Genomic DNA, 27573 nt, shown 5'->3' with positions numbered 1-27573 from the left:
ACCTCTACTGCCTCCGTCTTTCCTGTGGTGGGAGGGGAAGAGAGAGAGAGGGAAAATAGGGCCTCACGGGCCACCCATTTTTTTAGCAGGTTAATGTGATACACCTTTGTTGGATGTCGTCGCCCTGGTTGTCTTACCCTGTAGTTCACTTCTCCTATTTTTTCCATTATTTCATAGGGTCCATTCCACCGAGCCAGGAATTTGCACTCCGATGTGGGGACTAATACCAGGACTCGGTCCCCCGGGCTAAATTCTCTGGGCTGGGTTCCCCTATTGTAGACCCGGGCTTGGGCAGTCTGGGCCTCGGCCATGTGTTCTCGAACCATCGGCCAAATTGTTGCCATTCTCTCTCTTACCTCTTCCACGTGTTCCACCAGCGTACGGTGGGGTGATGGCTGGTGTTCCCAGGCCTCTTTGGCCAGGTCGAGGAGTCCCCGGGGCCGTCTTCCGTACAACAGCTCGAAGGGGGAAAATCCCGTGGAGGCCTGGGGAACCTCACGAATGGAGAACATGAGGAAAGGGAGCAGCTGATCCCAATTACGTCCGTCTGCCTCCATGGCTTTCCGGAGCATCCGTTTCAGGGTCTGATTAAACCTCTCTACTAGGCCGTCTGTCTGCGGGTGGTATACCGACGTTCTTAACTGGTTTACCTTCATTAGCCCGCACAGGTCCCTCATGATTCTTGACATGAAGGGGGTCCCCTGATCAGTCAAGATCTCGTCCGGGATGCCTACACGAGAAAATAACATCATTAATTCCCTGGCAATACCTTTGGTGGCCATGGTCCGAAGGGGAATGGCCTCTGGGTAGCGAGTGGCGTAATCCAGCACCACCAAGATGTACTGGAATCCCTTACTGGACCTGGGGAGGGGTCCCACCAAATCCATCGCAATCCTACTGAAGGGAATTGAAATAATGGGTAAGGGGATCAGCGGATTGCGATGGTGCGGCTGGGGGGCGACCCGCTGGCAGTCAGGACAGCTCCGGCAGTAGTCCTCCACCGTTTTTTTCACCCCGGGCCAGTAAAACCGGGCCTTGATTCTGTCCAGGGTTTTCTCCACCCCCAGGTGGGCCCCCAACAGGTGGGTGTGGGCCATCTGGAGCACCACCGACACAAAAGGGCGGGGCACCAATAACAACTCAAGGGGTGCCCCGTCCTTCATTACCACTTGATACAACAAATTAGCTTTAATGGCAAAGTGAGGGTAAATTAGTTGTCTTACCCCATCCATGGGTTTGCCGTCCACCACGGACACCTGTCGCAGGGCATTTTGGAGGTTGGCGTCCTCCAGCTGGGCGGTCCCGAAGCGTCCCGCTAGAGGGGCAGGCAGGGGTTGGTCCTCGGGGCTTAGTGGGAACAAATCAGCCCAGGCGTCCTCACTGGCCTGGCTTGGATCCCTTTCTTCGGGGGCTGGAAGAGGGTCCTCCTCCCTGGCTGGACGAATGGCGGCTTCCGCGGCCCGGACGGCGGCGCTGGCGGCGCCTTCTGAGAGGGGGGACGTGGAGCTCAGGGGGTCGGCCCCCTGGAACCCACACAACTTTCCTGGCGTGCGGTGTGGTTTTCGTGGTGGGGCTTTCTTCCCGTTGGCCAGGCCTCTCCATAGCCCCGGGAAGACAGTGGAGTCCCTTCCGATCAGGAGGTCCACCGGTAGGTCGGGTACCACCCCTGCCGGTCCGGTGCTCTTCCCCTGGGTGGTGTGAAGCTCTAGGATCGCGGTGGGGTAGTCTCTGGTCTCCCCGTGAATACAGGTGACTGATACTGTACTTTTCAGATAGGGTAGCTCGACGAAGTCGGGGCGGACGAGGGTGACGGCGCTGCCGGAGTCGACCAGGGCGGTCGCGTCATGCCCGTTCGCTCGTACTGGGGTGAGTGGGGCCAAATCGCCCTGTTGGGCCCAACAGGTGGTCAGTAGTCCACAGGGGTGACTAGTCTCGCTAGCTGTGGGCATGGGGGCGTCCCCCCGCTGTGGGCAGTTCCAGGCAATATGTCCCATCTCCCCACAGTCATAACACCTGCGGGTGTCGGGGTTTAACAGGGATCTGCGCTGGGGGGTTTCCACGGGAGGGGTCCTCATGGCCGGCTCTCGTGGGGAATCTCCATGTTTCAACAGTCGGGGCCGGGGGGATATTTCCATCTTGGGCGGTCTTCCCCCACGCACCAGAGCCTGCGCCGCTTGCCAGCCCTCCACTACCTCCGTCAGTTCCTCGAGACTGCGGGGATTTTTTTGTCCTGCCAATTTTTTTGCTTCAAACGGTAATGACCTCAGTAACTTATCCATGATTACCCGATCAAGGGGGGAAAATGAGAGGGGCTCCGACATCAGCCAGGCGGTAGTGATCCGCGTGATATCATACAGTTGCGCTCTTGGAGAGAGGGTGGCATCATAATTCCACTCATGAAATCGCTGCGCTTTTGTCAGAAGAGTCACCCCGCTACGCTGAAGCACTTCCTCCTTCAGGGCTGCGTAGGTGACGGGTGAAATATTGGCTAGGTCTTGGTAAGCCCGTTGCGCGGTGCCCGTCAAAAAAGGAGCGATCAAGTCTGCCCACCGTTCCTCGGGCCATTGTTCACGTTTTGCAGTGATTTCGAAAGTCAGAAGGAAAGCTTCCACTTCGTCACTGGCTGTTTGTTTGACCAGGAAGCGCGAGGGATTCACTCGCTCCAGTCGTTTCACTTCCTGTTGGTTGGTTTGCACCTCCATATATTTTTCCATTTGCTGGTGGTGTTGGTGCTGTGTTTGCTGTTGAAGTTGCAGCATTTGTACTTGCAGCTGCAGTGCCTCTTCGTGCCTCCTCTGAGTCTCCGCATTGCTGGCTATGAGACCTGCGAGAAGCTCCTGCACAGGGTTGGGCGCGGACATTTTGATGTCGATACGACGCGTAATATAAATATTAGATATTGTCCAGAAGCCGGTTAGAATGCCCACATTCTCCACCACTGTAACAGCCCCGGGGTGGTCAGGGGTGTTACTGGACAATATGCAATACTTATAAAGACACGGAGACGTAAAGACGTGGCAATCAAATACTTTACTGGGGTATTGGTAACGACACAGCAGCCACACAGCCAATACAAGTCCGTTAAGCAAGAGACGGGTCTAGGTGCAGTTCCGGGGTCTGATACACAAGGCGCACTTCTCGTACGGTCCAGGGATTGGGCAGGGGCGTCGTTCTCCTCCAAGCAGGGGTCAGTAGCCGGGGGCAATCCAGTGGGGGTAGTCTTCCGTTCCAGGGTCGTTGGCTAAGTAGTCTCACAATATCTCACCGTCTTGAATGGTTTCACCTAAGTTACTTCCCCTGACTTCACATCTTCCTTCTCCTTTTATATCCGCCCATGAAGCTCCCCTGGCCGGCTCTCTTAGGTGTGCCTTGTTGCGCTGATTGCCTGCTGGCACTAAGGGGGCGTGTGCAAAGTGCAATCCATTTCTCTCTGGTAGTCTGTAGTATCTTCCTGCCATCACTACTCCCTGGGCTCGCCCACCCCGGCTGCCACAATACGTATATATATATATACGTATATATATATATATGTATATATATATATATATATATATATACGTATATATATATATATATATATATACGTATATATATATATACATATATACGTATATATATATATATACGTATATATATATATATATGTATATATATATATATATATATATATATATATGTGTATATATATATATATATATATGTATATATATATATGTATATATATGTATATATATATATGTATATATATATGTATATATATATATGTATATATATATATATATATATATGTATGTATATATATATATATATATATATATATATATATATATATATATATATATATATATATATATATATATATATATATATATACATATACATATACATATACATATGTATATGTATATGTATATGTATATATATATATATGTATATATATGGCACTAAATAGCGCGAGTTAGTTATTATTGTAATGTTTCGGACCTTTGCCCGAGGAGATTTTCTCAATCTGGACCTTTTGGAATTTTAGTTGAAGACCCCTGTTCTACGAGGTTAATGTTGGTGGACTTTGGTGTCTGAAACAGCACAGAAATCTGATTCTGACTCTCCGAGATGAGATTATTTCACACATTAAAGGTTCTCTATACAACATTCAGAGCATCGATATAGTGAGGTAATGTTTACCTGAGCAGATAATGAAGTCACTCTCCCTTCATGTGTCATGTCATTTGAGTTGCTCTGTGCTTTGCTTATGTAGCCGGGCCGGCTGCACGTGCATGTTAGTGCACGTGAGCGTGCTCCACTTGTTAGCTCATGGCCGCCGCGTTGCTCTGCTCTCATACGCCCACCCACCTGTTCCCCCTCAGGTAAACTGTTAGCTCTGTTAGCACAGTTAGCACCGTTAGCTGTGAGCCGCTGACTCAGCCCTCGCCATGTTGAGAGCCATGTTGAGGCAATAGATATGCTCTGAATGTCGTTTTGAGCACCTTTGATGACACATCATTTTCACTTAACATTCAATGAATCATGTTATTAGGTATGACTGTTATATACTGCTGGGAAGTACTAACAAAAGGATACATTATTATGATTCCATTATACTTTCATTCTTCGTCTGGTATGACAATGAAAGAGGTGTTAAACTGCATTCTATGTGGTATTAAAAGGTTCTTAAAAAGTCTTATGCTGAACTTCATTTAGGAAAGAGTACTTTTGAGAGACGTCCGTGTGCTTTGGCTGCCGTCACTAAAGCGTGTCTCTGTGTATCAGGAGAAGCAGATGATGGTGTACGTTGAACGCAGGGTAGCAGACGATGCTACGCTGTCAAAGGACGAGACGTTTGGCTCCATACGCAATCAGCTCTGCACCTTCAGAGAGGGTGAGACTCCACAGCAGAGACACATTAACGCTCAACTGAAGGCATTCATTTGACATGTTTTCTAGATGAAGTAGATGTTAAGTTCTGTGTAAGTTTCAGCTGTAAAATGTTGAATTTAAAGGTACTGATTCTAACGACTTCATGTGCTTTTGGTCCGTTTGATAACATTATTTGTCACACTGGCCACATGTTTACCTTTGACTGACTTTAAGACATTATCTCCTTTATTGGCCTCCTGAAATATGAAAAGAATCCACTTTTTTCTTACGTTCTTAAATGAAAATGTTTCTTATTGTGAGCATGGTATAAAGATGTGAAAATGAAAACAAAGATATTAAATGTAAAGTGTTTTTGTCCGCCTGCAGGTTATGATGATATCTCTGACTGCATCGACCTGATCATCTGTCTGGGCGGAGATGGGACTCTGCTCTACGCCTCCTCCCTCTTCCAGGTAATCACACGTTTATTGATCTCTGATGTCTTCAACATGTTATACTACAGAAAAATATATTCAAAATACAAAAACATTTCTTATATCTTGTCCTGTCTAGCATTTAAAAATGTACAAATCTTTGATTAACATTTTACTTTTTATGTGGTATCATTGGTTTTCTATTTTTAAATGATTTCCCGTAATTTGTCTTTTTTTTAAACATTGTCTCAGGGCAGCGTTCCTCCGGTGATGGCGTTTCACCTCGGATCTCTGGGGTTCTTGACGCCTTTCAAATTTGATTCATACAAGACCGAAGTGGCCAAAGTGTTTGAAGGTAGAGCGGAGCGTTAAACGAGCTATTGGTCGAATACGTGCGAGTGTAAACACTAGTTAATGTGTGCGCGCGCTGACGTTCGCACGTGTGTCTGTCTGTGTGTTTTCAGGCAACGCGGCCATCACTCTGCGCAGTCGTCTGAAGGTGAAGGTGGTGAAGGACATGCTTCAGAGAACAGGCCGAGAGCAGCAGGAGCACAACGGACTCCTTCCTCACGGACACGCCAACAACGAGGCCGGGAAGGTAACCCTGCAGCTACAGGTGAGATCAGACAGGTATGACAGGTGAGCGGGGACCAAGTGCTTCTTGAGAGAAGAAGTACACAGAGAAATACACAAAGACGTACACAAAGAAATACACAGAGAAATACACAAAGCAGGGTGAAGGAGGACTTTAAGTCCTTTAGTTGCTCATGTGAGTGTATTCTGTCCTCATTATACGACTTAGTGTGTCTATGTCCCTCGTTTCCTTTTTGTTTTTTTAACCCTGGGTGCGTTTCTACATGTTTACAAGCTCAGTGAGCGAGCTGGGTTGCCGTGGGAACAGTCATAATAAAGTAGGATGTTTGAGAAGTTCTGTTGAGCCAGTTTCCATGGAGAAGCTGAACGTTAACGGCGCAGTCAACGACGAATCGATATTTAATGAGCTGTGACGCTCTCGGTCTGACACACTCTGTACCTTAACAACACGCCTGACTGCTGCAGACACACAGACAGACACACACAAACAGACACACACAAACAGACAGACACATACACAGACCGACAGACACATACAGACAGACACAGACCGACATACACACAGACACACGCACATACACAGACACACACACAGACACACATACAGACGTACAGACAGACACACACAGACAGACACACACATACACACATACACAGACAGACAGACAGACAGTCATACATACACACACTCACACAAACACTGCTGCATTTTGTCATGTTTAGTTCAGCTCTCTCTCCTCGCTCCGTCTCGTGGATAAATAAAAGGCAGTGACGGATGGTTCTGGTCTCTGAGCCTGAGTCTGACCTCACATTACATCACGTCTGCTGCATCCAGCAGGATGTTTGCTCTGTGTGTTCAGCTGACGTCAGTAAATCAGGCGGACATCACTGCTCAGCAGTACTGTGGGAACCATGATTTGTATGCTGCTTGTCTGCACACCAGCATTTGTTCCTCTGCTTGTAGTTTCCTCTTGTACTGTGGGAATGTGAAGCTCTGAAACTCTGCGTCTCTTGCTGGCTGATTTATTGAAGAGTGCCCCATTGTACAGAGCATTTCTACATCATACAGCAAGGAGCAGTGCAGTTATTGTGCCTTCATCCTCCCTGCCAGAGAAGTTGTGTTTAAAGTTGTTGTTTGCTGGATGTATGAAAAATTACAGATATTATTGAAATTTTGGTTCAGACGTTCAGATTTAGTTGTGGATAGAAACATCGAGCGGCCATTTATAAAGCACTCTACAGTGTGTGCACTCTTTACAAACCTTCAATTAAGTCCCATCACATTCTTACATGAACACATCATTCTCCATGTTTTCAGCACTTCTCCATACTTCTCATCCAGTTTTCTGTATATTCTGTATCATTTGATTGGCCCTGGAAAAGATTATAATTATTATTATTACTAATTTTCTTGTTATTGGTTGCCATTTTCACATATGTGGATGCACATGAACACATCAAAACAGTGATGGCATTTGGCCTATAGATGGCACTACAGTAACATAGTTAATTGAAATGGTCATCAACATATGTCACTATTTTCAGACCGATTCAGTGTCAAATTAGATATTTTTATTGATCGTAGGCATCAAACAATGTACATTGTATATACAGATCTTCAGATGATGCCCATTTTAGTTATACACATATAGAACAAGGAGTGAAACAAAGAACAAAAAGAGAACTGTCTAACTAGGGAGTGATCTATTCTCTACGGTACATTCATCGATTTATGAAAATAAAATCAGGTCTATGGGTCTTTACATATGTAACCCATTTGTCCTAATATGAGTGTGTGTGTGTTTTCAGGTGTTGAATGAGGTGGTGGTGGACCGAGGCCCGTCCTCCTACCTGTCCAATGTGGACTTGTACCTCGACGGACGGCTCATCACCTCTGTGCAGGGAGACGGTAAGAGCAGTCGTACACTTCCTCTTGTCATGTAATGCCACTCTTTCGTCATGACTCGTATATATGGTGAATAAATGTGGTGAATGTCCTCCCTCTCTCTCTCCGTCCTCCAGGTGTGATTGTGTCCACGCCGACAGGCAGCACAGCGTATGCAGCCGCGGCAGGAGCCTCCATGATCCACCCCAATGTACCCGCCATCATGGTCACCCCCATCTGCCCACACTCGCTGTCCTTCAGGCCCATCGTTGTCCCTGCTGGGGTGGAGCTCATGGTGAGAATGAAGGGGAAGGAGGCTGCTGCATGTTGCTGTTTGTCCAATTTTTTCCATTTACCAACAAATTACTGCACTATGGAATTTTCTATCTTATATATTTACCCAGCTACTTTTTAGCCATGCCAGGGATGGCAATGTCGGTCTCTGGAGTTGGTGTTTTAGTTCGTCTGTCAGTTAGTGTGTATCCTTCTAATAACTCGTAACTGCCTCTCCTTCCAATCAGATCACCTTGTCCCCTGATGCCAGGAACACCGCCTGGGTGTCGTTTGACGGCAGGAAGAGACAGGAGATCCAGCATGGAGACTGGTAAAGTTCATTATCAGCTGCCGTTTCATCACATCACATTTATTTTTCCTCCATTTAGGATTAATTTGCTTTTCTCTCGAAAACAGCATAAAAATTACTACATCTTGTTACCCGGTGCCCTCAATCTGTTGCCATGACCTGGTGCACGACTGGTTCGAGAGCCTGGCTCAGTGTTTGCACTGGAACGTACGCAAGAGGCAGGCACGACTGGAGGACGTCTCCGACTCGTCCGACACCGAAAACTGAATCAGCCGGTGCTTTCAACGCTCTCCACAGCAGCTGAGAGGGCGACGGTGTCGTCAACATTCTCGACACAAACTCTGGACTGTGAAAGTGAGAGCATGCGTGTCTACGGCCAAATAAGTATTACGTTAGCTGATGAATAGCATGTGTATTGAGCATACTGTGATTGCAGTATTTTATACATTTGAGAAAGCATCGCACTTTCTCAAATGACATTCCAGGGCAAAAATAATCTGCAATTCTATCTGTATTTTACACACAGAGAGCAGGATTCTCACCCACAAACAGAAAAAAACAACAATTTCAGTTACTTAAATGATTACAATATATTCATATGTTGGAACACTCATTGTCAATGTGATGCTCAGTTTGTAGAATATAGAGATTACTGTGATAAACTCTGGGGGATTATAGTTAAAACACACTGATAGATTAAGAAGAAAAAAAGTGTGAATGTAAATTTGTACAGATAAGATTCAAGGATAAATGTATTTGTCATATTTATGTGATATTTATTTAGATGTAAGCTTAAAAAGAACAAAGGCTGTTTATTTGTTCTGTACAAACATCTTCAGCCGACTCTGTACATCCCAAGAGAAGCTGGAAAGGATTTCTTGTCGATTGTCTTTTTTTCCCCCCAATTGCTTTCTTCTCTAATTCTACAAGTCAGATTGCATGATGTAGAACAAAACTAAATAGAACAAGTTCCACCAGTTATATTATTTTCATGATCATTAAACTGAACGTGAAAGGAAGTAGTGCTAAAATAAAGTTGAAATACTCACTCTTTTGTTCAGTCTGATCTTTGTGTGAACTCAAACTAATTCCTATAGATAACGTGAAAATATAATGAAGTGCTGAATTTTTAGAATATAGGCCTCATCTGCAGGAGTGGATTTGTGGGCTAGGATTATTTTTTTTTTAGTAATAATAGCAGCAATCATTTTAACATACATTTCTATTTTACTCTTATTCAAATCTGGAGACTTAACATTTTACGATTGTTTCTGGACATCCTGGTGTACAACTATAGACAAGTCTAACATTATTACAGGACAATATATGACAATACTTGAGTGCTTTCTATATTTTTATTGCAATGATAAGATAGATATATTTCCAGACAGATCCAATTGTGGACAACGAGATCAAAAAGAGTTTTTGACCAGAGATTAAACATTGTTTTACAATTTCACTTTTTTTAAATATTTCCCCCAGAAATGTGCGATGAAAAGCAGCAGCATACAGAGTAATAATACTACAATATACAACAGACCGATACTGTGCAACAGCCTAGAACCATTTGGGGAAATCACTTTTTTTTCTCTTTTGTAGTTCTGCCAATATTGAGTACAGCAACTCCGGACCCAGAGATGCACTTTGCCCGTTTGTGGAAGATATTAGAAAATAAACATGGAAGGGTGCGAGTTAGAAAGTCAGAGAGCTACAACCCTCAGTGGGATTACAGGAGACGCAACACACTACTAAGTACAGTCTGAGTGAGTTCCTTTTTTAGGCAAAACAAATGACCGTACAGAAAGCCGAGTGGAATATATTAAGATATCGTTTCACTGTGAGGAGAGTTTTTGCCACGTCAGGTTAACCAGCAGTGTTACACAAGCCACCGTTTGTTAGTGAGAGAAATACAGATGTGGCAACAAACCAACCAGATGTTCAATGTTACAGTGATGTAAAAAAAGAAATACACAAATGTGTTCATCTAACAAGTTCCCACTGTTTTCTAATCCCAGATGTTAAATTAAAGTAACGAGTTTGCTCTTTATGATCGTATAAAAAGAAAAATGCATATTACAAATCTGCGTAATAAAAATTTAACTTCCTAATACAAAAAAAAAGGAAAAAAAAAAAGTTTTATCGTTTCTTGGACTGTAATATTTGTATGTATACATATATGATTTAGCAATAGAATCCATATATAAATGATAGATTTCTATTTTTTAATACATAAATATAATCCTCACAATGACTAAAAATGGAATTTCTAGCCAGAAAGTAATGTGAAGGAACAGTTTGGACCACAGCCGCGAGTCTTTTGACTGGAAATGAAACGGTAGTCTGGTCAGTGGACCGGTGCCTCGACTTCCACTGACGACTGTGTGAGACGAGACAGAACTGGTCTGGATGGGAGTCTAGTGCGAACACCTTTACACGGTTTCATTGAGACCAAAAATCTTTGTTTAGCTACACACGAACAACCTTGTGCTGTGCTTTCTTTTAATCTTTATTTTTTCAACGACGCGAAAGGTGGAGGAGTTTGACACTGCGGTTACAATATGAACGAATTAACAAAAGCAGACCCCGCCCCTTCACACTCAACTGTCCGTGTTGAATCAACATGCAGAACATCATTAGTCGTCGGGTTTGGCACTAGAGTTTACTTTATATCTGGTTCTGTCTGACAGTTAATTAGTGAACTTAACGTCTTCTACCTTTAGTTGTACAACAAACGCTGCAATCTTTTTGTAAAAAAGAAAAGGAAGTATGGCAGCTGTGTCCCAGTTACTCTTACAGACGAGTCCCACATTATTAAACATGAACTACTTCACACTTTATGGAGGACTGCACTATGATTATAAGCCATTTAAAAAAAAAAAGAGAGAAAACGTTCTTACTGAAAACGGCAAGTACCTCGAGGAATCGTACTACTCTGCTGTCATAATACTCCATCCAGCCTCAACACGGTTCATTCCAGTGAACTACAGGATTTGGTCCGTCTGGCTTGGTTCAGGCTCTAAAGCGGGTCGGTTTGCTTCAAGGCCTGAGAAAGAAATCACACTCGCTGGCATTCAAAAACGTGAAAGGACCAGAGGCTTTCTGGTTAACCTGATTGTACCAACGACATGGAGCTCAAAGATGACAATGGGGGGGGGGGGGGGGGGGGGGGGGGTTAGAGGAACCAGCATGTCTCCTCTTACTGGTCAGTTTAGCATGACAGCTTCTCTCCTCCTTCTGTATTTAAGATCGAGCTTTGACCTCACAAATGTAATACGTAAACAAAGAAAAGGGAACATAAATAAGATATTTTGAAATTGCACAAAAAGAAACTTGACACGAGAAAAGAAGGAAACAAAGATAAAGAAGTGTTTTTGTGGACAACTTCCTCAGGCAAAACATTTCGGTGGCAGTTTTTCATTTTAACATAAATAACATCTGGGTGGGAGGGATCAGAGCCACCATAAGGCTTCTTTTTAGATTATTTACTACCCCATTGTCGTGTACTTTTACCCGTCGTGCCTATCGGTACTTTCTATTGGAAGATCTCAAGAAGAAGAGACCCGGAGTAGCAGGTCTGGAATCACAGGAGGGAGGAAAGGACAGAGAGAGAAACAGTGAAGAGTGATGGGATTGTAAGAAGTTTATGTTTCAGCAGTCTGGGGTTTAGTCTCGCTCTCACCCCCTTCTTTCCTCTCTTGCGTCTCCTCGTCTTCCTCCTCCTCTTCCTCCTCCTCCTCTTCTTCCTCCTCTGTGTGCTGCTCCAGCTCCTCCCTGGTGATCATCTCAAAGTCGTTTCCGTTGCTGTGCTGCGAGCCTTCCTCCTCCCGGCGGTCGCTGTCTGTGTCCGAGTGGCGGTCCGCCCCCGTTGCCTCCCCCTCTGCTTCTTTACTCTGCTCGGCCTCTTTGCCCTCCTCATCGCCGTCCTTCTTCTCGCTGTCGGACTTTTCGTCGCTGTCGGACTTCTGGGCCTTGTTGCCCTCGCCGTCCTTCTCGTCCGTCTTGTCTGAGCCCTTCTTGTTGCTGGCTCGCGGCCCTTTGTACTCGTGAGTGTAGAGCGGACGGAACGAGTCGATGAAGCCGACGTCCGCCGTCAAGTTGGGGAGGAACCAGAAGTGGTGGCGCCCGCCAGTCACGAGCCAGATTAACACGAAGAGGATGCAGCGGGCTGAAGACAGAGGGGACAACAAGTGGGATTAACTTCAATCTTCAGCAATTTAAATGTGTCAACCATTACATCTCTTCTGAACGTTAGTCTGTTTGTCTCCACTTTTATTTCCCTTATTGAATATTTTGGGGCAAATTACAACTAATTGTATTTGTATTTAGTTTTTATTGATTATTTTCTATTTCACTTATTTACTAATGCATTTTTTGCCTTGTATAAATATTGTGCTTTGCCTCTCTTTGTAAGACGCTTTATCATTTTAACCTGATTTTAGCTGCTGAATCTGAATTAAAATGCATATTTTAGATCCTTCTGTCTGCTTCTCTCTGAAATCACTTTTACACTTATTCAAGGGGTGCAGTGAGTGACAGTGTGTGTTTCATGGTAGATAGTATGACGAGGTGGCAGCGTGGGGGCGGGGCTTAGGAAAAGGATCAATTAAATGCAGGAACCCAGTACGGTGTTTCTATGAAGTACCGGTACATGTACTTACCAACAGCAAGAAGTAATATACTGGCCACAAAGCAGCCGGCGGCAACACTTAGATAGTAAACTCCTACACGCATTTCTGCTGGCCACAGTGGGAACAGTGTGGCTGCTATCACTGCAATGACTGAAAGACACAACACACACAGATGGTGGACAGGAAACGTCAAATCAGCTGCAATCAGTAACACATAACACTTCATTCAGTTCTTGTTAAAAACCAACTCCATTTATGTTTTTTAACCTCTGACTCACCGAGTATCAGTCCCATGGCAAAAGTCTTGAAATGAACAGGATCGTAAATCCACACAAACACCTGAAGAAGAGACACGTGTTGGCTTTTCATCTTTTTCAGGATCCCGAACATGTTTCCTAAATATGCGCTGTCTGAGCACACTCACCTCGTTTCCGTCTAGAAACAGCTCCTCCTCATGAGGCTCCAGTTTAAACTTCTTCTTCACCTCTTTCTTCTTCTTGGGGGTTCCAGGGCTCTCATCCTGTGAGAGTTTAAAATAAACAAATATTATATATGAAATCTGTATTTTACTTACAAATTAAAGTAATTCTCAAACTGTTTTAATTTTCCAGTGTTGGCTCACGTACACTTTTCTCTTTCTTGGTCTCAACAGCGTCCGGCTCTTTCTTCTTCTCTTTGTCCTTCTTCCCTTTTTTCTCATCTTCTTTGCCACTGTCACCCTTGGCCTTCTCTTTCTCTTTGGCCTTCTCCTTTTCTTTCTCCTTGTCTTTATTGGTGTCTTTCTCTGGTTTTTTCTTCACCACTTTGAGAGCCCGGTGGAAGAACTGCTTCTTTAGGAGTCTACACAGGACGGAGGAGAATGAGTTGATTATTTACTGTTTTAGTTTGAATCATCACTGTTTAATGGGAAGGTCATGTTAAGGATTTTATCCCCAAATAGCAAAAAAAACGTTTCAGCACTTGGTCGCTTCGCAAGACTGAAAGCACTTTTATTTTAATTTAATTTCCATGTACATAGGGCTCAGTATCATATTTGATAAAGGAGGATTTTTTTTATTGGTTACAGCTTTAAAAATGTAAATATTTGATGCTCGTATAAGTATCATAGTATTAGTAGTTTTTGCTTCTTCTAGGATAGAAAACTGAATATCAAGCAATTTGAAGATATCCGCGTGGATTTTGGGAAAGTCTGATGAAATCAAGAAAATAATCTGTACGTGAATTAATAGTGAAAATCATTGTTAGTTGCAGCTGCATATACCGGTGACCATATTGCAAGCGTACGTATAAAATGCTGAGATACCCCGTTATGTAGATACCAAGAGACAAAGGTTGAATTATCTATGACATCAGAAGAGAAGCACAATGTGTGTTAGAACGCTGACCTGTTGCAATATTCCACCACAGACTCCCTGGTGGTGAACACCGCCTCCTCTCCCTTCTTCGCCTTGGCCCACTTGGAGTCCAGCAGACTGTCCACTGCCTTGGAGGCTAAATGTAGGGAAACAAAGACATTTAAAAACAAAAAAACAAAACACAGAGTGGTAGAGGACCAGAAAATGTCAAGTGGCCAGAATGTAAATGATTGGACGGGCTCCCTGCCTGTGCACTCATTGGTTCATACACTTTGATTCCTTCATATATTGTAACATTTTGTGGGGCCAAGCAAGCCCTATAGTAATCAACACCTTGAGTACACAATGGCATTACAATGTTTTATATCCTATATGTTCTTGACGGTAGCATAATCCACGATACAACTATATAAAGGCCCCGTCTATCGTCTTTTCTGAGGACTTGAAATTAAGCGAGCAGCACATTACAAAACCTGGTGAATCAGTGTTAATGACTTATTACCTGGTGGCTTATGAATGCAGAATCTGTTAACAGAGAATATTTATCAGTAATTACAACTGTTAAAAGTGTTCAAAAACAAACAACAGGGCACAGTTTGATCTCCTGATTCCCACTCCACCGGGTGTCCAGGTGTTGCGTGCTTTGCCTCACATCCCACAGCAGAGCACTAACCAATAAAGTAGTCCACTCGGTGGCTCATCATGTTGGTGGACTTGGTCGGGCAGTTGAACCGGAGGTACTTGGCCACCGCCTTCTCCTCCTTGGTAGGTTCGCTCACCTCCTGCAGGACCAGACAAACAAACAGATGAATATACACACATAAAAACTAAATTACAGTCGGTCAATGATTCACATCTCTGCAGACACGGACAGGCAGTAACATCACAGAGCTCCATAGACTGTATATGGAGCTACTGAAAACTGCACCTGGAGGAATGGGACATTGAAGGGAAGGACCTGAAACATTCAAAGTGCAGTAGACTGTGTCTCCACTAGAGCTGTTGACATACCGATAGCAGTATCAGCAATGCCTCCAATGCTGCCTAAAGTGCTGGATAAGGTATCGGCAAGTGCAAGAGTCTATACACCGATCACGTTGTCAAATCATGTACCAGCTCATTTATGCTACTTAGGAAAACAACAAAACGCGTCAAATGCTACCAGATCAGTACGGCCTGCCCGATCGGTACTGCACATGTGCAAACTAGTACGACACACCTGTAGTTAAACACTACTGTTAATGCAACATTACCAACAACTCTGCGTTGAAATCGACACGAGAAGAGCTAGTTAACATTAGCTGTTAGTAGCCCTGCTTGGCTAAACAACGAAGCGATCAGCTGTTAACTGAGGTGCCATTGACTTACATTATGATGCGTTCAAACTCGGTTCAGTAAAAATGACTAGTGGATGATGGTAAAATCTTTTTATTTCTCATTTTAACACACTGGTATCGGATTGGTTGTGCCCATCATTGCGATAACAGGTATACTTTGAGTTATTTTGCATATCCAGTTTCAAATAGTGTAGATGTATAACTATATGTAGCAATAACAGAGAGCCATCCTCCCGTCTGCAGCACTGAACCACATGCCAACACGGAGGGAATGAGAGCATCAGCACAATGAAAGCTGGTGCTACTATATCCAGTCCAGCTGGCTAAGGCCAGCAACATGAGGAAGACGAGGTCATGAAACAAGCCTTTGTTTTAAAGGAGCATGTATATCAGTCACACAGCTCAGTTACATGAGACCCCTACACGAAAAGCCCCCCGTCACCGTCTATATGATCTACCTGGCTTCAGATCATGAGGATTAGCCGCTCTGGTCTAACAGCCACAGTATGTAAAGAAAGATTTATTTTGGTCCACACCAACACCACAGTAACTAGTCCTTTAAAACGTGTATCTAAGTAACAGTTTTGTCTAGGTATGAAATCCTTTTCAACGCTTTAATACTGTAGACGCAATTAAAAATGGCAATCACGTCAAAAAAAGGAGACCGTTGTGTAACGCAGCGTGGTGATATTTAGGCGATAACAGTATGTGTTGTTATGCAACCAAACTGGAACATGCGGAGACCTATACTTAGTTGGGTGATTATTAGGAACACCCACCACAAACTAATGCAACAACTCTGTTTTAAATCCCACCGACATGAAGATTATAGAGTTGCAACTTTTTCAGAGAGATGTTGTTGATTCATTTATGGTCCTTTGTAAGCTGTAGTTTAGTTTGTGGCTCCGTTAGACTGTATCGTCATCCAGAGAAGGGTTTCTAATATTTAGTGTACCCTCACTCATGTAAACGGGGCCGATATAATCTCTTAAAACTGAACATTATAACGTGACAGGTATGCAAATCAATGATAACAGCATGTGCTCGTTATACAACTGAACTCAAAACAGACAAGAGAACTACATTCCGTTGCCAGTATATTAGAAACTACACCTAGCTAGAACTAATGCAGTCAAACATAACAATCCTGCAATAAATCCCACCTTCATGAAGATAAAAAAAAAAGTATACTTTTTGTTTTGATTGTTTTAGAGAGGTGTGGATTCAACTGTGTGGTTATCATGGAGGCTTTAGTTTGTGGTGCTGTGGAATTGCATTGTGTAAGACTACAAAGTGTAGTAGTTCCAGCTCAATCAATTTAGTATGTTTTGCAACTGGTATACAATCAGCATACAGAGAATTACACAATAGTTGCACCACTGGACATTATGCAACAAAGGGATGCACAACGAAATGCAGTTTTGCAGCCAATTTGCAACACAAGGCAAACAAAAACTGTAGTGCACTTCTTGAATTTGCATCATAAGGAATGTAAACAGAAGCAACAAAAACAATTCTCTGGGCAGATAAGATGGCTGACATCTTAACATCTGAAAAAAAGTCACCTGTGAACATTTTCTTTCTATTCACTACCATGAGAAGCAATAGTGAACATCAGAAATCAAACAGAAAATTTTCTTTTTATATTGTGAATACGGAGTATAATTGACACACAAACTCACACCATGACCACATTTAAGGTATGAAACTCACACATGTCTTAATCACAACTACAAGCAAACAATGATACTTTAGTTGTTTGCTAATCTAGATCGTAAGCATAGAGAGACAGCAGAGTCTCCATGTCTCCTTAATCTGTAGCCACTCGATAAACTGTTGCTTCAACTGAAATCTATTGTCTCGTCTTTAAAGAGCTCCTGGAGCCACGCTACCTCGCGGCTACCTGCACAGTTGTGACGTTACATTATGATGCACTGTGTTACTAGCTCATTAATTAAAAATCCCCGCATTGTCTCACTTTATGTACAAACACGTCTAGTTAGAGCTGACGCAGCGTATCCTGAAAACGTTTAACGGTGGTGGACAGTAGAAACAGCTCAGTAGAAAGTACAACAGCACCATGCTCATGTTATATGCTAGCGCGTGAGTGCTAATTTATAGGTAATACAGATCACACTAAGCTAGGAAGCGTCTCGTCAAAATACAGCTACACTAACGTTTGTTTTCGCTAGCCAGCTAATGCTAGCTACGGGTTAGCCATCATCTGGCTTCATCTTCAGCCGGATAACGGCTCCCCACGAGGATGCTACCGCTAAACAAACATCCCACAACAGCTCGTGAACCCGCACGTGGTGTTTATTTGTTGTCTTTCAACTTGCACGGGTTCCAATTTCGTATGAATTAAGTGATGTTACCTGGATACGCTTTTTGTGCCTCCTGCGCTCCGCCATGATCCTCCAACTCAGCTCCAGCTCCCAGCTCCTCCGATGTGCGCGAGGCTGCGCACGCGCATGATGTGTAGTATCGCGAGACTAATCGATTAATGGTTGAAAAACGGTAATTTCATTCATATGTTTAACTGACAATCTCTTTCTCTTCTTCTCTTCTCTCTCAATGTTTTTCCTAATTTTTTAAAGCATGATCTTTATGCAATTGTAATATACTTCAAAGTATTTATTAGCAGTGGTGTAAAAGTAATTACAGTCCATTTATCCAGGTAACAGCTGTAGTCCATATTATTCTAAGGGCCCAATTATACTTTAGATGAGTATTTCTATTTTCTCCTTCTTTATACTTCTACTCCTCCACATGTTTGAGGGAAATATTGTTGATTGATACCTTTAGTTACTTTGCAGGTTAAAATCAATACTATAAAATGAAATTAACAAACAATTGATGATGTGTTATAGATCAAGATAAGACTATATCTTTTTTAATAATAGGGGGACATTTACCTGACAGTATATTTAGTAAAAAATAATCTTCACCTTTACCAGCTGCAATATCAATATTGCATCAACAATTGTAATTCAATAATATAATGTACATTATTGTGAAATTAGCCGTTCTGCATACAAGTACTTTCACTTTAAGTATATTTTGATGTTAATACTTTTGTACTTTCTATTTAGTTTTTATCAGCTTTACCTCTGTCCACATGAACACGTTTAATGATCTTCGATTGGTATAATTAGCTTTCACACATTTAATCCATAATCTTGTTTGGATTCTTCAAAACTCTCCATTTTCTTATATGACTCTAACATTTTTTCATATTTTCAAAATAATGAATGAATGTCATAACACTTCATTTGTTATTGTTATTGTTTGTATTGTTTCATTTTCTTTGTGTTTCTATTGTATGTTCTTTTGCTTTGGAAATGTAGACCGCTCTGACGACTTCTCGTCCCTAAAGGCGAACAAAATATTTTCTCAGAATATGTGATTCTTGTTATTCTATTATTTATTCCAAGCCATACTAATAGTGGTTTTCTAGGTAGAAAAAACACTTTATTTACAATCCAACAAACGTAAAAGTGTATCAAACATCCAAACATCTCACTTAGATATTTCATTATTCGACAATAAAACCATTCCCATATTATTTCTATGGTCCTTATGATTAGCAGCTTGAAAAATAAGAACGTTTAAAGCTACGTCAGACGTTTAGAGGCCTGTAATGTAAAGAAGAAAAGGAAAATTTAATTGGACCTTCTTATTGTCTCATATCTCACACATCAGTTTCACTCAACTGTGCTTGTCAAAAATATATGCACATATATATATATATATATATATATATATATATATATATATATAAAATACAAATATTTAGCATATACCTGGGCCAAGTGTGAACCTATACATTAAAAAAGTAGCAAATAGTAAAAAAAAAAAAACCCATCTTCAATCCGGTTAATCATAATGTAAACAAATCCAGGACTGTGTCAGTCAGGTAGAGCCATGTAGGTGCCACTGTAGGTGCAGACTGGGCCTGGTGAGGTCTGCATTATCAGTTCTGATCAGGCTGTCTCACTGCTGGCAGATGGAGGGGAATTGTTTTCTGTCTCATGCAGGTGCTCTGTGGACTTGAGGACATCAGGGTCACTTGGACTCGCCATCATCTCCTCGCTGTTGCAGTTCACAGGGGAGCCGTTCTCTGATGAGCGGTCTGCAGGCTTCTCAGGATTGGCCTGCAGTGTGGCATTAGAGAGTGGCAGGTTCATCATGTACAACATGTTGCCCAGACGCCTGGACACCTGTGGAGGAATAAAGACAGTTGACACCATATTAGTGTTTGCAAACGTGTGTCTAAATGAATGATGAGTGACCTGCATGTAGAGGACTCTACTGTAATATACCGTACAGATTTTAAAGACCACAGAGGCAAATGTGTGATTTCAGCATTCCTGAGTTTTATTTTAAAGAAGCACACATCCCATCTTTGAAGGTATCAAGTCTCGAATGTTCAGGCCTCAGTCAGAGTTTGTGTTTCATACCTGTGAGCGGATCTTAAGAGCTGGTCCCAGTTTGAGTCCCAGTGTGTCCAGTAGGTGCTCCTCTGACAGGAGGGGCAGCGTCTCGCCATCAATCATGTGGTCCTTGAACGTCTGCAGAGTGAATTCACACCACATTAGCACAACAAAGACACAACAAAAAGAGGAAAGACAGATTGAGAAAACTGTAGAAACCAACCTGAGCGTATTCTGAACATGTGGGTACGCTGTTGATAAAGTTGTAAACATCATTGACTGTCCACTTCCTTAGGTCTTCGGACACCTCATCACTGTTGAGAAAGAGATTGGGTGGACCTGGAAAAAATAATGACATACATCTTTGTTGGTGCTGTAATATACACATGAAATTAATTTGCTGAAATAATATATTGTTATCTATCTTAACCCACCAGGTGGAAGGAAACCATTTCCAGGGACTGGGAACATGTAAGGCATGCCCGGGAGCGCTCCACCAGTGGAGGGATACATGAATTTGTCTTGGAAAGCTGAACATTGATTGTCTTTATCATTTGCACCACTGTTGGCCACATCCGACCCATCTCGACTGTTCATACAGGCTTTTCGTAGACCAGGCTCCCCCTCTTTATAGTTCTTCCTGCTTCCAGCAGAGAGTTCAGAGTCTATTTTTGCTTGGTGATGTGTCTTGCTGGAGGGACACTCCTCTCCCATGTCCCCCTTTGCCTCCACCTCTTTCTCCTCCCCCGACGTGGCTCCCGGGCTCTGCTCTACACTTTTATCTTCAGTTTGGCCCTTCAGGTTGGACACATGGCTCTCTGCGGTCTTGTGAATGTTCGGCCTCCTGCCAGCCCTGCGTCCCCTCTCTCTGTGCAGCGTGCTGATTGGTGGGTAAGGGCTGGCCGACATGAGGATGCTGTTCGAGTGCAGTTCATCCAGGGTGGGACGGTGGACGAAGACATCGTGGCCGTCTGGCATGCGCTGACGACCTCTGAACGCCATGGGGTTGGGAGGGTACGACATGTGATTTTCAATTCCCATGAGTCCCTTCTGGTGGGCATTCTCCAGCTCCTTCTGGTGCAGGATGGCATTCATCTCCATTCTGACCAGGAGCACACACACACATTAGACATATTTAAGGAACGATAATGATGGAGCCACACGATGCAGGTGGAATGTTTGTGTGAGATGCTGAGGATATTCTGAATGCACTACCTGGCTATATTTTGCTTGTGAATGAACTCCTGTCGCCGGGCAACTGTTTCCATGGGCTCTTGGGGCAAGAAGCCATAGCCAGCTGAGAAAAACAAAAAGGCAGACGAGCTGTTAACGCTTGTTCAAATTCTTTAGGACGATACGGACAGGTTGGGAATTTGTTTTCGGTATGAAACTGAATCGGGCCATGCTCACCTGCTCCAGGGTAAGCTCTCCCAGGCAGGACGTTGGCGTGGTGAGGTAGAGGTGGACCCAGGTGAGGGCCCATGTGCATATGTCTGCCGTCGGATGCTACCATCTCGGAGGGGGGAACCAGCTCTCTGATGAAGGAAAAGCATGGAAAATCAGTCTTCTAGACATAATATCAAGGTATAGATAACCAGCTGTAATAATTGCTGTTTTGTTAATCACTAAGGTACATTTTGTACTTAATAAAAACATATTCGCATGCATCAGATATTTCTCTCAAGTATCCATGTCTTCTTCACTTATGCACATGTAACTGACACTTCTCAGGGGTGCCCTTCCCCAAAGAGCTATACCCTTTTTTGGGTTGTAAGTGTGTATTATAGGTACAGACCTCTCCATGAAGCGAGGTTCGAACTGCGCTGGGACACCCTGTAACCTCTGCTGCCCCTGGGAGAGGATCTGGGGAGCCATGGCCATCTGGTTCCTCATTATCAACTCTTGCCTCTGCCTCAGCTCTGCAAGAGAGAGAGAAAAAAAAACACAACAGGTCAGTGAATGCCGGGGAAGCCGCTGAATGCCGTGAAACCGAAAGCTGGAGACTGCAGGTACACCTGAGCAGGTAGCGATCCACGAAAATCAATACATGGCAGTCAAGGTCTGAAAGTTGGTTTAACCTGTTCAGAACTTCAGATTGTTTAGAACTTCAGCAAATGTGTAAATAATAAACCCATTATACATCTTTAGAAATTCTTGAGATTGTCTAAGTTCTGCACCTATTCTTAACTGTGATTTATTGGAAAAATTCAGTTTTTCATGTTTTCTTGGACTCATATTCATATTTGATGCTGTTGTTTGCCTCGTCTCCTCCATGTTCTCGTTTCTCACCTCCAGCTGACATGCCGTTGACCAGACGGTACCAGTGCTTCTCATCCAAAGCCCCCTGCTCTCCCAGCGCTGTCATCTTCCTCAGCTGCTCTCTTGGGGTCATGACACACACGACCTTTCACCTCCACCTGAACGCTGTTGAAGTTTAAAAAGAGGATGGAACATGTGACAATTACTTTGACCAACTGATGACTGTAATATTTCATTATATATAGCTATATATGGCTTTAACGTATACATAGAAAATGTAATTTGGATGGATGAATACATTTAGTAATTTGTCATCACTGCCACAAGGAGGCAGCAAATATCTATATGTTAAAGAGTCTCATTATGGTCACTGTGCTGTCCTGTTATTTTCCAAAAAGAAGAAACATCACACACACACACGTATATATATATATATATATATATATATATATATATATATATATATATATATATATATATATATATATATATATATATATATATATATATATTAAAAACAACAAGCAAAACACATTTTATTCCACCAATCAAACTTAATTTGAACAGCATGAGGACTGTTTGGTTTTTTGTTGCAGACAATGTCATGTGGTGTTTTTATTTAAGCAGAGCTGTAACAATGAAATATCTATATTTAGACTGGCACAATAAAATACAGCCTAGATAATAAAATGTGTTAAAAGGGGACTTCAATAAACTGCCAATATGGGATCCATGCACACACACAAATTTGTTCCCTAACCTTCGATCCTTCCTCTCACCTCTTACCTCCAGCCTTGCCTTAAGCATTGATCTTTAACCAACCTTAACCCTTACCCTCACCGTAACGTAAACCTAATCCTAAACTTATGTTTAACACCCAAATCCAAATCCTAAACTTAATACTGACGCCTTAAAAAGTGGAGACCAGCAATTATTGTCCTTGTTCAGAAGATTTTTGTTTTCATCTTTCTATCCTTACCAGAACATCTGGTCCTAGTAAGTATAGAAATAAAAGCACACTCACATACATTCTCCAAATGGCCATTCTGTTTTTGGCTGAGCCAGCAGATTGTGTAAACAAGCACAATGGACTTAGACACCTCCAATTAGCCTTCTACGCTGCAGAAATCCCATTACAAAATATGATACTGTAAACGACAGTGCAATAATCCAGTTCCGCTCATCCAGGACCAGGGTGTGCAATATGGGTAGTTGAATGTGAGTCTGCACAGAAGGTCACCACCCACCTCTTTATATTATATTAGTTTATAGTGATCTCTCTTCTCCACTCGGCCGTCCCCTCCCCCAAGAGAAATGCTGTCATAAGACTTGCCCCGATGCCTTGAGCATTATCCACAGTCCCTCAAGTTCCCTCTGAAGCCCATTTAATCTGAGGGCTGTAATCCGCCTATTAAACCTGCAACAGTCTGCTAGCTACATCTGCTGACCTGCCTGAGACCGCCCTGCTGGCCAGTCCAACCCCCATCCCCACCTTCCCAGGCTCCTGCCACCCCCAGGATCCTATTAGCTAAGTCCTGGCTATACAGCACTTTAAAGGGATGTGTTGGAGGTAATCTGCACGTTTAGAGTTTTACCCTCTGCAAACCTTGCCTGTAAGCATCCCGGACAATACACCCTGAGTGCTAAGCCTATTAGCCTCCATTAGCTCCCAGGATGTCCTAAAAACACCTTGGGGATAAATCTGGGGATGCAATCGGTTTATGTGAAGCTATGTGGCGCCAACACATGCACGCTGCCTTCACCTACTTCTCTGCCAATGTCATAACAGCTAGCATCAGCAAATGAGAAGAAATGTATTTCAACATTTATGCTTCTATAATTCCCAAGTGGGCACTAAGCTCTGAGCCTCAGGGCGTTGTGTAACGTATTATCGCCTTCGCATTCTCGCCACTGGGAAATGAATGATTTACACTTTTTACATGTGATATTGTAAACAGCTGTACATTTTTCAAGCTGATTAGACTTTTTTTGAACAGCTTACACACTTAATAATTAAATATAGAAATGAAAATAGACAAAATGGAAACCAAGGAATAAAAGTTTGATCCTTGAGTTTCTACAGAAACAGAAAATAAGCAACACAAACTGTGAACTGCTGTTGCTATACAGGCCGGTGTTAGCACCAGATTGTGCCTCCCGATGTGTCCCAGAGATAAGCCGCCAGTTTTCCAAGAAATGTATACGAAGGGATATTTGAAAACCTATTTCTGAATATTTCCAGGATCCCAAAGGAATCTTCTGACCATCTGGATAAAAAAAAATGTAATTTGCTGCACGATAACAAAATATTTTTTCTCAAGCTGTGGCTGTTTTCTTCAGGTAGACAGAAATTGCATAATGTGCTTGCTCTTTTTTTTTTAAACAAGCAAAAATAATGTTATTTTGCATGAAAATGTAAATTATTGAAAAGAAACATTGACGTATTGTAATGCCTCTCGCTTTATTACCAATACAAAAGAACGTTAGGAACCTGCCTTTCGTAAGCTCACAGTTCAACAGGACAGACATTCAAAACAACACACGAATAATAAAACCATCTCATACATACAAAATATCAAAAATAAACAAAGTACCATGAAGATAAAATATAAGCCAAAGACAAAATAGCTTAAAATGTAAGAAGTTTGCTCATAATGCCACCGATAATATTATTTTTATTGTGTTTTACTTTGTGCAAATTGAGTGAAGAGATCTTCTTTTGAATCAGGAAACCGATTCAGAATTTGGGTGACAGGTTAAAATATTTTTTTATCGTGCAGCAATTCATGCAGATGTTTAAGAGAATCTTCTTAATTCTATGAATATAGAACAGTGGTAAGAGTTGTTAAACCACATGTTATTTCCAGATTAAAGGCCCGGGTATTTCGTTTTTTGCAAATTGCACGTTTATCTCTGTAAATATAATTTGGAGATAAAACACGAGAAACACAAAGTGTGGCTATATGCTTGTGAAGAATCCTTTGTTAAAGCCTGTTGCGTCACCGCTAACACATTGATTAGGTTTTGTTTTACGTCTTTTAAGTGAAGTTTTAGACTGAACATATACCGGCGTAACACATCTTCAAACCAAACCTTTTACTGGATCATACATGGAAGTTTCAAGCAGTGTTTTGTGAGTGAAAGTGTCATTACAGGTGAGCTCTAAAAACTCTTATGCCTTATTGCCTCAACAAACAGAGGCAACACCGCAGCTGCCAAATCCGGGGATTGGACTCCTTGGATTTGCCGTTGCCTGGTTAATCTCATTACAAGAATGAATTAAAGGGGAAAATTGCTGACGATGTAAATGGAGCCCTAAGGAGGTCACATCAGACAAGACAGAAGAATTGTCTGGTCCTTCTTAATCCCCCTTCACACAACATGATAAAGCAATGTTGTATTCTGCCAGTTACAAGAAGCGGTTTAGATTTCATGAGAATTTGAAGCGGCGAGCTGCCGGTAGTATTGATTTTAGAATTAGTTGTGGTGTGACAACCTCACATGAAAAAGTGTTGAGAAAGCTGATTGAAAGGATCAAATTAAATAATATCAATAGGCCTGTATAGAAATATATGGTTTAACGTAGACCCAAATCATCAGTTGATAAGAACCTCAAGCTAATTCATCATGTATTTTAACATCTTTTTCATTTCCATAAGCTCTATTTACAGAATCTGGGCTAATTATCTAGATTTCAAGGCTGTTCCTCTAATCACATTGGCTTTTAGAGTAATAATTTACTGAGGGATCAGTAGCCTTTCATACAGTTTACAGCTCACATTATATAACAACATTTACCATTTGAAAGCTTTGCATTTTTTAGCATTGCAATGAAAATATTCATCAAATTGCACGGATTCTAAGGTTGTTACTGTTATTTTTGATATCCACACATATACATACTGAGGCATTAGACTTATATTACAAACTCTGGAATAAACTAAGTCGATGTTGTGCTTTTACAAGAACAACGGCAGGTTAATGTGACGTACAACAACTAAAATACAATTGAAACAAATCAATCAGAAGGACAGAAAAGGGGAAATGGACGGAGAAATATTGAAAGAGGAAGTTTTGATGGACTTACCTTCAAGTTCACACCAGTGAGCAGAGCTTGGAACTGGTTTTTGTCCCAAGTCAGGCAAAAAGCCAACTGGGAAGGATAAAGGAAAAAACCTTTGTTCAGCTCACAGACTGTCTCTCACTTCTGTCCCTCTTTCACTTCCAATGACTGTAAATGGCCTGCCACTAACCAGCCAACGGGTCTGAGCTCAGTCTGCTGCCAGCTAACTGCCTTAACTAAAAAATAACTTTTAAATACCGATTCATTTCATCTCCATTAGATGGCCTTATCTCCTGCGGTAAGCCCTCCCTGTCCTGACATCACTATGATCTCCCGTCCAACTGCTTGCAGCACTTTGCAACTGATGTGTAATTACTGAAGAAGCACCATGGTCGTAAGCATGGAGTGCTAAACCTCTTTCAACGTTTACCTCACTAATCCCTTGTTAGCACTTTAGACCATAGTTAAGACACCTAAATGCTTAGCTTCCTTTTCCAGTGGGAAAATGTCCAACCCCTTCTTAACTGCTCTAAGGCCACATGCAGAGAGGTTACATGATGCTGGTTGTAGACTTTAAAAATCCAACTGATCAGCCTTGTTTTTGTTTTTTCCTCACGTCTAGCCTGGGTGTCAGAAATATTGCGCTCCCCAGGGTGCCAAGGGGTCGACCCAAACATGCTTGGTGGTAATTTGCTAGAAATCCGACTAAATCTTGGCCGGATGATCCTCTCAGACCCCTTAATCTGACAGTTTGTGCTCACCAACCGCTTACAGTAAGGCCCTGAATGATGTTTTCTTTAATACCGGGTGGGCAGAAAGGTGTGCACAGTTGGTGGGCTGAGAGGTAATTTTGCTTAACAGCAGACATGATATGAAGGAGGGGCCAGTGTGGTGTTTCTATCGGCTTCTACAGTCTGCAAGACAGCAAAGAGGTCCTGGAGAGTTGAGTGATCCTAGAGGTCAGTGATCCCCTGTGTTGTGTAACATTTACACAAGTTTCCAGTTTATTAGGTACACCAAGGTGTTCAGAGGTATTGTATTAAACTGACAGGTGTTTCTATTATTTTCCGCACCACAAACTACGTCCTCCAAAGTGTCAAAACCTTCATGAAGGACTCGATAACAGCCAGCACATTACAAAAAAG

The 27573-nt window shown here is 42.5% G+C and overlaps 3 protein-coding genes across 4 annotated transcripts in view; 1 reads left to right on the top strand and 2 right to left on the bottom strand.

Annotated features, from left to right (window-relative positions):
• The window catches only part of nadkb (NAD kinase b), a 16359-nt gene extending 6986 nt beyond the window's left edge, over positions 1 to 9373 (top strand). For both annotated transcript variants that reach the window (XM_079284398.1, XM_079284397.1), the window contains exons 5-12: positions 4771 to 4879; positions 5245 to 5330; positions 5544 to 5646; positions 5756 to 5907; positions 7695 to 7794; positions 7908 to 8065; positions 8292 to 8374; positions 8461 to 9373. In XM_079284398.1, the coding sequence (XP_079140524.1) occupies positions 4771 to 4879; positions 5245 to 5330; positions 5544 to 5646; positions 5756 to 5907; positions 7695 to 7794; positions 7908 to 8065; positions 8292 to 8374; positions 8461 to 8620 (951 nt within the window). In that variant the 3' untranslated portion in view covers positions 8621 to 9373. The remainder of the gene's footprint in view (positions 1 to 4770; positions 4880 to 5244; positions 5331 to 5543; positions 5647 to 5755; positions 5908 to 7694; positions 7795 to 7907; positions 8066 to 8291; positions 8375 to 8460) is intronic.
• Positions 9374 to 9709: 336 nt separating this feature from the next.
• On the bottom strand, positions 9710 to 18104 carry sec62 (SEC62 homolog, preprotein translocation factor). Its single transcript, XM_079285562.1, has 8 exons — positions 18049 to 18104; positions 15010 to 15118; positions 14367 to 14472; positions 13608 to 13821; positions 13406 to 13501; positions 13260 to 13320; positions 13012 to 13131; positions 9710 to 12518 (listed from the first exon to the last, which is right to left on the bottom strand). Exons 1-8 carry the CDS (start codon positions 18082 to 18084, stop codon positions 11995 to 11997), a joined length of 1266 nt encoding a protein of 421 aa, XP_079141688.1. The 5' UTR covers positions 18085 to 18104; the 3' UTR covers positions 9710 to 11994.
• A 1540-nt stretch (positions 18105 to 19644) lies between these two features.
• samd7 (sterile alpha motif domain containing 7) lies at positions 19645 to 22498 on the bottom strand (the record flags this gene model as incomplete). Its single annotated transcript, XM_079285201.1, has 8 exons — positions 19645 to 19893; positions 20134 to 20244; positions 20330 to 20445; positions 20541 to 21208; positions 21322 to 21403; positions 21517 to 21641; positions 21902 to 22025; positions 22396 to 22498. 8 exons carry the CDS (start codon positions 22496 to 22498, stop codon positions 19657 to 19659), a joined length of 1566 nt encoding a protein of 521 aa, XP_079141327.1. The 3' UTR covers positions 19645 to 19656.
• Between the last annotated feature and the right edge of the window lie 5075 nt (positions 22499 to 27573).

This window comes from Melanostigma gelatinosum, assembly GCF_949748355.1.
Source record: "Melanostigma gelatinosum genome assembly, chromosome: 15".
NCBI classification, from domain to species: domain Eukaryota; kingdom Metazoa; phylum Chordata; class Actinopteri; order Perciformes; family Zoarcidae; genus Melanostigma; species Melanostigma gelatinosum.
Note: the sequence above shows the minus strand (reverse complement) of the source record. Positions and strands in the feature narration are given on the sequence as shown.

Coding starts and splice junctions, on each gene's coding strand:
- sec62 (XM_079285562.1), bottom strand. CDS start 18,084: ATGGCGGAGCGCAGGAGGCACAAAAAGCGTATCCAG. Junction 13,321..13,405: donor TGTTTCTAGACGGAAACGAG/GTGAGTGTGCTC, acceptor TCTCTTCTTCAG/GTGTTTGTGTGGATTTACGA. Junction 12,519..13,011: donor TATATTACTTCTTGCTGTTG/GTAAGTACATGT, acceptor CTCTGTCTTCAG/CCCGCTGCATCCTCTTCGTG.